This window comes from Oncorhynchus gorbuscha, linkage group LG24 (assembly GCF_021184085.1).
Source record: "Oncorhynchus gorbuscha isolate QuinsamMale2020 ecotype Even-year linkage group LG24, OgorEven_v1.0, whole genome shotgun sequence".
Classification (NCBI taxonomy): Eukaryota; Metazoa; Chordata; class Actinopteri; order Salmoniformes; family Salmonidae; genus Oncorhynchus; species Oncorhynchus gorbuscha.
The window spans coordinates 44,326,013-44,337,606 of record NC_060196.1 but is presented as its reverse complement, the minus strand read 5'-3'; the positions used below and the strand labels follow the sequence as shown (position 1 = coordinate 44,337,606).

The following is an 11,594-nucleotide window of genomic DNA, read 5'->3' as shown; positions in this document are numbered from 1 at the left end:
CTGAATGTACTTGAGTGGGCCAGCCAGAGCCTGGACTTGAACCCAATCTAACATCTCTGGAGAGACCTGAAAATAGCTGTGCAGTGTCGCTCCCCATCCAACCTGACAGAGCCTGAGAGGATTTGCAGAGAAGAATGGGAGAAGCTCCCCAAATACAGGTGTGCCAAGCTTGTAGTGTTATACCCAAGAAGTCTCAAGGCTCAAGGCTGCTGGCCAAAGGTGCTTCAACAAAGTACTGAAAACTTCTGTAAATTTGATATACTGCATAAATAAATACAACATTTTGAAAAAAATCGAAAAACCTGTGTTTTCTGTCATTATGGGGTATTGTGTGTAGATAGTCCCCCTCCCCCCTTAATTAATTGAATCCATTTCTCATGTAGACTAGCCTACCCGCACTGGATCTGCGAGCTTTTGGCTAGAGCGCATGACACCAGACCAGAGGAGGCACATTTGCTATTTAACGCAACAGTTTTTGTGACAAAACTATCGGTAGAGTTGAAAATGCGATGGAAACACATTGAACTTTAGATTTTTATTCAGTATATGAGAAAGTGAAAAACACCACTGGTGGGAAAACGAAATCTCTCCAGTTGGATGGAAACCTAGCTACTGTCAAAGAAATAACTTAAAATAGGCTACCTTCGCATGTTCGTCCACTCAAATAATTCCATGCACTCGTGCCGTTTGATTAATGGAAAAAAGCATCTGTTAAAAAATACCAAAAAGTGTAATGACATTTGGCGATTGTCATTGAGTCAACACATTCTTTTCGCCTGAATTAATGTATGCGTCTTGCTGACAGAATGACACCTACCGATAAGTGGATTTTTTTTTTTGTGATGACCACATGTGAAAATAACCATCTTGTTGAAACAATGTTTGGCGAACAACATATGAGCAACACATTTCTCTATTCTCTCAGATACCATTTATTATTCCTTTTTATATCCAAAACATTTGTCACAGTTAGAGCTGGGACTATGAACTGACAATTATCGACACCGACCATACTGATCACTTATCGCAGGCATTTTGCTGATATCGTTCATTGCGATAAGTAGCCTATACTATAGAGAAATGTCAAGTTTGAAATGAAATAAGTTTGCTAATATGGTTGGTTGTTAATTGGACAATTGAAGGCTACAACCATCAAACTAGTAGTAGTCACAATCAATGTGGTCACTAATGTACTGTAAAGGCACTTAGAGATACATTTAAGTCTGCTTGAAATCCATCAACATGTCATAATTAGAAAAATACATTGAGTCCATTTGTGTGAAAATAAATAACACTATTTGCTATAAAAAATATATAAATATGTATTTTTATAACAAGTTTCTCAAAAGTTGGGTACAAGAGGCACAACGCTGCTCGAGATCAAATAAATTAATCAGATTACATAAATTCAATACATTTTTCATCTCAACCATAAATACATGAATAAATATATAAATAACTGTGTTTTGAAGTTCAGTCAACTATTACATTCAATAAATAAAAATAAACAGCTGATTCAGAGAATAAGACATCAGTGCAGGTTTTTACTCCAAGCCTGATCTAACACACCTCTGCCCACCATAGTGATGTCATGGTTACTGGCAGCCTTCGCCCCTCTTCTCCATGCGCGGAGGGCTGTCTTGGTGTCGACCAGGAAGTGACGTAGTTCCCTAAGGATGGCGTGAACGCTGGTCTTCCTCTCCCACTCTATCTCTGTAGACACCTCACCCAGCACACGCTCCCTCTCACTGGCAGACAGGTCCTCTACTACCTCAGCAGCCTTCATCTAGAGAAAGACATGATACATTAGGTCATCTGATGTGTCACAAGATTTTGCTACATTTGAGGTATCTGGTGGAACTAAAGCAAGTCTGGGAAAATCTGCCCACAATGAAAGTCAACTTTCTAAAGAAAAGGGTATTTAAAGGGGCAATCTACAGTTGCTTCATCCATTTTAGGACCTATAAATAAATGATATGTAGTCATTTCTTACTCCAATGTTTGTAAAATAAAAAATAAAATAAAAATTACATTTAATTTTGATATCATGGATGGTCAGTCCTTGCATCCATAGCTCTGTCTATGAATTTCATAGTTACATTTTTCCAGGCCCATCCCTCAGCTCTTTACCAAAACAGTGGCGGTGAGGAGGTTTGTTATTGTCTCAACTGCAGATTGCACCTTTAAGTAGTATAATGAAGTAGTATAATGATTGTATTTAAGTAGTACTATAACATAATATAACTATTACATACCTTGTCTTTGAACAGGCCTATCAAGACAGTAGTCTGGTGCATGACAGAGGGGAACAGGGTGGATTGTGGGTATTCAGCCTTAACGTGCTGGAGAAGAACATGGTACACCTGCAGACCATGACTGATCTTCTGCAGACATGCCTCCTATAGAAGGGGACAACAAATACTTTCAATCAATGAATTTAAAAAAAAGTGATCCCTAGATTCATCTAGAAGGAAGAAACTAGGAGAGAAACCAGACTCAAAATGTCAGCCAGTAAAGATGTCTGCATGATGCTGCCTCAAGGTTTAATTTCTAGGATTTTTCATTTAGATCACAAAAGGAATAGCTTGGCTTCATGATTTGGACTTAATTCCAGACACAGGTCTTAGCCATTCATTCAACTTTATCTATACCTTGTTGTAGTTTGAGGTGGAGCAGGGGGTCTTGGAGAGGTGTGTGGGGATGGAAGGGACCTGATACTGTATGAATGATGACATCTCTTCCACTGGCTTCTGAAACTCCTCCACAAACTACAACACAAGGAGGAATAAAAGTTATACTTTTCAGATGGTTTAATTTATTATTTTCAAAGTTAGTATTGTTGTTTTCAATTAATAACGTTTGAAGAGCCATTTACAATATAATACAAAGAACATGTAAAACAACTCACCTGTTGGTCTCGGAAGTTGATCACTTCCTGAACGAGCAGCTTGATCACCTTGATCACGTTCGCCCATATCGGCGGCGCGCCCGGTTCACCGGAGAACGATTCGACCGCGAGCTCCTCTCCAGAGGTCCAACCAGGCGCGCTGGGCAGTGGACTCCCGTTAACTACCATCATCACGAGCACCGAGAGGAGTGAGAGGTCTGAATGAAGGAGGAGAGCAAGAGAGGAGTTAGTGATAAAATACAAAACACAACCCAGTTTATTTGACCAGGTAGAACGGTAGAATAGTGTGACGTCCGACTTACAGTGTGTAGAAGTCATGTCCCAGTTAATGTTTTTCTCGGTGCTGTGTCCAGTGACTCTTGAGTGATGCTGAAGTTGGTAGGCTACTTGTTTGTCTGACCGATGCTACATGCGCAAGTATTTATAAACTTACACATTACAAGTGTTTCCTCATCTCCTTCCCCTCACCCCTCCCCTCTCCTTTTTTATCATCACTCCATCATTATCAGTCAGAGATATTGTCTTAGTCACTAATGACACTCTACTCCTACATAGTGCACTAGTTTTGACCAGGGCTAGGACTTTGGGGCTAGGGCTCTGGTCAAAAGTAGTGCACAAGGGAATAGGGTGCCATTTGGGACAGAACTTACAAAAATATTACTACAGGAAGTCTCTAATGGAGAGATATTACTCTGTCATCATATAACCTGTAACGTTGCACATGTCACCAGGTCTCTACTCTGCACCATGGAACACTCAGACAGGTAATCAAGCCTAATAATCTAGAATGTAGGGTTGGGGTAGTTCTCTCAATGCACGTGTTTAATCAAATTCAAGAATAAAGTTCCGTTCATTCTTGTATTCTGTATATTTATGCAACTCAATGAGAGGTAGAAGAGATGTGAAGATAGGGAAGAAGAGACAAGATAAAGAGAGGAGAGGTGAGGAGAGATGTGAGGATAGGGAAGAAGAGACAAGATAAAGAGAGGAGAGGTAGGAGAGATGTGAGGATAGGGAAGAAGAGACAAGATAAAGAGAGGAGAGGTAGGAGAGATGTGAGGATAGGGAAGAAGAGACAAGATAAAGAGAGGAGAGGTAGGAGAGATGTGAGGATAGGGAAGAAGAGACAAGATAAAGAGAGGAGAGGTGAGGAGAGATGTGAGGATAGGGAAGAAGAGACAAGATAAAGAGAGGAGAGGTGAGGAGAGATGTGAGGATAGGGAAGAAGAGACAAGATAACGAGAGGAGAGGTAGGAGAGATGTGAGGATAGGGAAGAAGAGACAAGATAAAGAGAGGAGAGGTAGGAGAGATGTGAGGATAGGGAAGAAGAGACAAGATAAAGAGAGGAGAGGTAGGAGAGATGTGAGGATAGGGAAGAAGAGACAAGATAAAGAGAGGAGAGGTAGGAGAGATGTGAGGATAGGGAAGAAGAGACAAGATAAAGAGAGGAGAGGTGAGGAGAGATGTGAGGATAGGGAAGAAGAGACAAGATAAAGAGAGGAGAGATGTGAGGATAGGGAAGAAGAGACAAGATAAAGAGAGGAGAGGTGAGGAGAGATGTGAGGATAGGGAAGAAGAGACAAGATAAAGAGAGGAGAGGTGAGGAGAGATGTGAGGATAGGGAAGAAGAGACAAGATAAAGAGAGGAGAGGTAGGAGAGATGTGAGGATAGGGAAGAAGAGACAAGATAAAGAGAGGAGAGATGTGAGGATAGGGAAGAAGAGACAAGATAAAGAGAGGAGAGGTGAGGATAGGGAAGATAAAGAGAGGAGAGGTGAGGAGAGATGAGGATAGGGAAGAAGAGACAAGATAAAGAGAGGAGAGGTGAGGAGAGATGTGAGGATAGGGAAGAAGAGACAAGATAAAGAGAGGAGAGGTAGGAGAGATGTGAGGATAGGGAAGAAGAGACAAGATAAAGAGAGGAGAGATGTGAGGAGAGATGTGAGGATAGGGAAGAAGAGACAAGATAAAGAGAGGAGAGGTGAGGAGAGATGTGAGGATAGAGAAGAAGAGACAAGATAAAGAGAGGAGAGGTGAGGAGAGATGTGAGGATAGGGAAGAAGAGACAAGATAAAGAGAGGAGAGGAGAGATGTGAGGATAGGAAGAAGATACAAGATAAAGAGAGGAGAGGTGAGGAGAGATGTGAGGATAGGGAAGAAGAGACAAGATAAAGAGAGGAGAGATGTGAGGATAGGGAAGAAGAGACAAGATAAAGAGAGGAGAGGTGAGGAGAGATGTGAGGATAGGGAAGAAGAAACAAGATAAAGAGAGGAGAGGTAGGAGAGATGTGAGGATAGGGAAGAAGAGACAAGATAAAGAGAGGAGAGGTGAGGAGAGATGTGAGGATAGGGAAGAAGAAACAAGATAAAGAGAGGAGAGGTAGGAGAGATGTGAGGATAGGGAAGAAGAGACAAGATAAAGAGAGGAGAGGTGAGGAGAGATGTGAGGATAGGGAAGAAGAGACAAGATAAAGAGAGGAGAGGTGAGGAGAGATGTGAGGATAGGGAAGAAGAGACAAGATAAAGAGAGGAGAGATGTGAGGAGAGATGTGAGGATAGGGAAGAAGAGACAAGATAAAGAGAGGAGAGGTGAGGAGAGATGTGAGGATAGGCAAGAAGAGACAAGATAAAGAGAGGAGAGATGTGAGGATAGGCAAGAAGAGACAAGATAAAGAGAGGAGAGATGTGAGGAGAGATGTGAGGATAGGGAAGAAGAGACAAGATAAAGAGAGGAGAGGTGAGGAGAGATGTGAGGATAGGGAAGAAGAGACAAGATAAAGAGAGGAGAGGTGAGGAGAGATGTGAGGATAGGGAAGAAGATACAAGATAAAGAGAAGAGAGGTAGGAGAGATGTGAGGATAGGGAAGAAGAGACAAGATAAAGAGAGGAGAGGTGAGGAGAGAGGAATAAAGGTGTGTCCGCTGTCTTGTAATATGGGGCTGCACCCCAGCCCCACAAATTATTCATAATCTAATAGGGCTATTTTGTGCTGTCATCAGGGCGCAACAAGTCTAGTGGTTGAGAACATCATGGGGCAGTTTCACTTCACTAAGAACATTCCCAGAAAACCCCTCTTAAGTGTCCTTCTTTTCGAAAGACATTAATGCAGTGCATTAAGTATTCAGACCCTTTCACCTTTTCCACATTTTGTTATGTTACAGTTTTATTATAAAATTGATTAAATAAAACACTGTCCCCATCAATCTACACACAATGCCCCATAATGAGAAAGTAAAAATAGGTTTTACGAAATTTTTGCAAATGTATTAAAAATACAAAATGGAAATATCACATTTACATAAGTATTCAGACTAGTGGTCCAACCCTGCATCGAGATTTAGGGAATTATTAAAAGTAACAGCGACAGTAAAACTGTATTTCACACTATGATGGTTAAACTTTGCAATTGATCGGCGGTTCACATGGGTGCCGAAACGTGGGGGGTGATCCTTACAGTTTTACTGCCGCTGTTACTTTTTAAAGTAATAATTCCCTAAATCTCGATGCAGGGTTGCAGTGAAAAGATAAAGACAAGACAGATAGATGCGTGCTGTGTTCTACTCTGACGCCTAAAGGTTGATTTGATTTTTTTTAAAGCAGTTGCGTGTACTGTTCACGTGAACGGGGCATGTTGAATACCAACGAATCAATCCTGGATTCTCGCGTTGCAAAGCAGAAAAAAGAGCAGTGACAGCCATGGCTAGCGGAGAAGCTGAAGAACTGGAAAAGCCTCTCGCTTCATTCAAGTCTCATGTATGGGAGCATTTTGGCTTCCCTGTCAAATATGATGACGGAAGAAGGGTGGTGGACAACACCATTACGGTGTGTAGGCATTGTGCCACAAGAAAGCGGTATGATCATGGCCACACATTTAAAGCGTCATCAGCCTGGTGTGTCAGTGACGGGAGCCAACTCAGCCAAGAAACAACAACTTCTAACTGCGACATTTAAGCAGCCCTTTGCTGCAGAATCAGACCAGACTAAAGCCATCACCAAATCTATTGGGATGTTTATCGCTGCAGACATGAGTCCACATTATGTTGTGGAAAACAAAACTTAAAATACGTGCTTGAGCCACGCTACGAAATCCCCTGGCGCACCCACTTCAGTATGAAGATCGTGCCAGATCTTTATGAACAGGAAAATATCATAATTGAGCACTGAAACGGCACTGTCTGTGTCTATGATCCTACCTCTGAAAACAAGGATTCTACAATCCATGTCCCCAAGTGAGGAAGACCGCACCATCACTAGAGATGTCAAGGCTGCCATTAGAGAGGACCTGAATCCCAGATACCCCCCTAAATGTACAGGACTACCTTCATAGATCTACTGCACCAGATCCAAGGTTCAAGTCCCTGTCTCACCTAGACCCTGCCCTACGCTGGAAAACATACAGTGAGCTCACCACTGAGATTGTGGATAAGAAAACAATAAATAAGAGTGAATTACTTACATAGTAAATATACTGCAGTCTAATCTCAGTCAATGCTATTGCTATTAGAATCATCCATTTTAAATGTGGAATTACAATGGCTTATTAAAAGTTATTTATACAATTATAGTTCTATGAAATATGAAAATAAATAATTAGTTTAATAGATCAAGTCATTTTTTTCTGCAGGGTCAAGTCACAGAGCCAACAGGAGCAGACTCAGAGGCATCTCCTCCACAAAATAATTTGGCCATGAAGGAGCTTTTCGGGGAGACCTTTATGAGCAAGGACACAAGCAAGAGGGTATTCTCCACAGCAGGGGCCATCGTGACTGCAAAGAGGTCGACCCTCTCCCAGACTATGTAGACATTCATCTTTTTGAAAAATTATTTGAAGTTATAAGGTCAGGTCTGCTTTGCTTTCTTTCTTTACTTTTTTTAATGCCAATTCCCTATCACAGCATGCCAATTCCCTATCACAGCATGCCAATTCCCTATCACAGCATGCCAATTCCCTATCACAGCATGCCAATTCCCTATCACAGCATGCCAATTCCCTATCACAGCATGCCAATTCCCTATCACAGCATGCCATTCCAATTCCCTATCACAGCATGCCAATTCCCTATCACAGCATGCCAATTCCCTATCACAGCATGCCAATTCCACAGCATATCACAGCATGCCAATTCCCTATCACAGCATGCCAATTCCCTATCACAGCATGCCAATTCCCTATCACAGCATGCCAATTCCCTATCACAGCATGCCAATTCCCTATCACAGCATGCCAATTCCCTATCACAGCATGCCAATTCCCTATCACAGCATGCCAATTCCCTATCACAGCATGCCAATTCCCTATCACAGCATGCCAATTCCCTATCACAGCATGCCAATTCCCTATCACAGCATGCCAATTCCCTATCACAGCATGCCAATTCCCTATCACAGCATGCCAATTCCCTATCACAGCATGCCAATTCCAATTCCCTATCACAGCATGCCAATTCCCTATCACAGCATGCCAATTCCTATCACAGCATGCCAATTCCCTATCACAGCATGCCAATTCCCTATCACAGCATGCCAATTCCCTATCACAGCATGCCAATTCCCTATCACAGCATGCCAATTCCCTATCACAGCATGCCAATTCCCTATCACAGCATGCCAATTCCCTATCACAGCATGCCATTCCCTATCACAGCATGCCAATTCCCTATCACAGCATGCCAATTCCCTATCACAGCATGCCAATTCCCTATCACAGCATGCCAATTCCCTATCACAGCATGCCAATTCCCTATCACAGCATGCATGCAATTCCCTATCACAGCATGCCAATTCCCTATCACAGCATGCCAATCACAGCATCCAATTCCCTATCACAGCATGCCAATTCCCTATCACAGCATGCCAATTCCCTATCACAGCATCACAGCATGCCAATTCCCTATCACAGCATGCCAATTCCCTATCACAGCATGCCAATTCCCTATCACAGCATGCCAATTCCCTATCACAGCATGCCAATTCCCTATCACAGCATGCCAATTCCCTATCACAGCATGCCAATTCCCTATCACAGCATGCCAATTCCCACAGCATGCCAATTCCCTATCACAGCATGCCAATTCCCACAGCATATCACAGCATGCCAATTCCCTATCACAGCATGCCAATTCCCTATCACAGCATGCCATCATCACAGCATGCCAATTCCCTATCACAGCATGCCATCCCTACAGCATGCCAATTCCCTATCACAGCATGCCAATTCCCTATCACAGCATGCCAATTCCCTATCACAGCATGCCAATTCCCTATCACAGCATGCCAATTCCCACAGCATATCACAGCATGCCAATTCCCTATCACAGCATGCCAATTCCCTATCACAGCATGCATGCATGCCAATTCCCTATCACAGCATGCCAATTCCCTATCACAGCATGCCAATTCCCTATCACAGCATGCCAATTCCCTATCACAGCATGCCAATTCCCTATCACAGCATGCCAATTCCCTATCACAGCATGCCAATTCCCTATCACAGCATGCCAATTCCCTATCACAGCATGCCAATTCCCTATCACCTCCGGCGTACAGGGGGGGTACTGTCACGCCCTGACCATAGAGAGCCCTCGGGGTTCTCTATGGTGTAATAGGTCAGAGGGTGACTAGGGGGGTTTCTAGGTGTTGTGTTTCTGTGTTGGTGTGTGTATGGTTCCCAATTGGAGGCAGCTGATAATCATTGCTTCTAATTGCAGATCATACTTAGTGTGTTCCTTTTCCCACCTGCGATGTGGGATATTGATTTTGTATAGTGCCTATGTGCGCTACGTATTTGCACGTTTGTTAATTCTTTGTTGTTTTGGGAAGTTTCACTTTAATAAAAATGTGGAACTCTACTCACGCTGCACCTTGGTCCATTTATTTATATAACGATCGTGACACGGCCAAAGGTGCTTCAACAAAGTACTAAGTAAAGGGTCGGAATACATGTGATATGTAAATCTGTTTTTGTTTTGTCACTATGGGGTATTGTGTGTAGATGGATGAGGGGAAAAAACAATTTAATCTATTTTAGAATTAGGCTGTAACGTAACTATATGTGGAAAAAGTGAAGGGGTCTGAATACTTTCCGAATGCACTGTACATTCTCTAGTTGTCAAGGCTCAGGAGAAGACCCAGATGCAGACAGTTTCGAAGTAACAAAGGTTTATTACAAAAATGGGGGCAGGCAAAAGACAGGTCAAGGGCAGGCAGAGGTCAGTAATCCAGAGCAGCCCGAAAGGTACAGAATGGCAGACAGGCTCAGGGTCAGGGCAGGCAGAGGTCAGTAATCCAGGGCAGTGTCACAAGGTACAGAACGGCAGACAGTCTCAGGGTCAGTGCAGGCAGAATGGTCAAAACCGGGAAAACTAGAAAACAGGAACTAGAGAAAGACAGAAGCACAGCGAAAACGCTGGTTAGGCTTGATGAAACAAAACGAACTGGCAACAGAGAACACAGGTATATATACACTGGGGATAATGGGGAAGATGGGCGACACCTGGAGGGTTGGAAACAAGCACAAAGACAGGTGAAACAGATCAGGGTGTGACAGTACCCCCCCCCCCCCTCTAGGGGCGACATCCTAGGGGCGACATCCTACCTGGGTGCAGACCTGGTACCGGCGTTGGAACTCAGCGATGAGGCCTGGGTCCAGGATGTCCCTAGTGGGGACCCAGCACCTCTCTTCCAGGCCATAAGCCTCCAGGTACTGGAATCCCCTGTCCCGCGGTCAAACATTCAGGAGTGGCCTTGATGAGACGGGGGAGAGGGGTGTGCCTGGAAACAGGAAACTGTGGGCTGTGGGACATAGGTTTAATTCTAGACATGAAAAGTGGGATGTATACGGAGGGTACGGGGCAACAGAAGATGAACAGCAGGGGGGCTAATGATCTTGGATATGGGGAAAGGGCTGATAAAACGGGGGAGAAGTTTGAGGGACTCCACCCAGAGGGGCAGATCTCGAGTGGACAGCCAAACACAAAGCCAGGGTCGGATGGCAGTCCGCTTGTTGCCGATACCTGGAGGTAGTCTTGAGAAGAGCCGACCGGGCTCTCTTCCAGGTATGGCGACAGCGGTGGACAAACATCTGGGCAGAGGATATGCCGATGTCTTCCTCTTGTTCCGGGAAGAGCGGGGGCTGATAACTCAGGGAATGCTCGAAAGGCGAGAGCCTGGTGGCAGAGCAGAGGAGGGTGTTGCGGGCGTATTCAACCCACATGAGTTGCTGGCTCCAGGTGGTGGGGTTGTCGGAGACAAGGCAGTGAAGAGTCGTCTCCAGGTCTTGATTGTCTCGCTCCAACTGGCCGTTGGACTGAGGGTGGAGCCCGGTGGACAGGCTGGTCGACGACCCAATGAGTGTGCAGAACGCCTTCCAGAACAGGGATGAGAACTGAGGTCCCCGGTTGGAGACCATGTCCACCGTGAGTCCATGGATCCGCAAGACGTGCTGCACCATGAGCTGGTCTGTCTCTTTGGCAGAGGGTAGCTTGGGGAAAGGAAGAAATGGGCGGCTTTGGAAAACCGATCCACTACAGTCAGAATGGTGGTGTTTCCATCAGACGGGGGGATAGAAGTCCAGGGACTGTGAGGGACAGGCAGTGGTTGAAGGAGACCAGCCGGAGCTTGCAGAGGAGTCTTGCTTTGTACACAGATCGTGCAGGCGGCGACAAACTCGGAGACATTAGGAACCAT

General features: G+C 44.3%; 1 protein-coding gene across 1 annotated transcript; it reads right to left on the bottom strand.

Moving 5' to 3' along the window:
- Positions 1-924: 924 nt before the first annotated feature.
- Positions 925-3,299, bottom strand: LOC124013382 (interleukin-6-like). Its single transcript, XM_046327690.1, has 5 exons — positions 3,211-3,299; positions 2,909-3,105; positions 2,652-2,768; positions 2,256-2,399; positions 925-1,786 (listed from the first exon to the last, which is right to left on the bottom strand). The coding sequence occupies exons 1-5, from the start codon at positions 3,224-3,226 to the stop codon at positions 1,532-1,534; spliced, it is 729 nt and encodes a 242-aa protein (XP_046183646.1). The 5' UTR covers positions 3,227-3,299; the 3' UTR covers positions 925-1,531.
- Between the last annotated feature and the right edge of the window lie 8,295 nt (positions 3,300-11,594).

Coding starts and splice junctions, on each gene's coding strand:
- LOC124013382 (XM_046327690.1), bottom strand. Junction 2,769..2,908: donor TCAACTTCCGAGACCAACAG/GTGAGTTGTTTT, acceptor CTTGTGTTGTAG/TTTGTGGAGGAGTTTCAGAA. Junction 1,787..2,255: donor TAGGCCTGTTCAAAGACAAG/GTATGTAATAGT, acceptor GTCTTTCTCTAG/ATGAAGGCTGCTGAGGTAGT.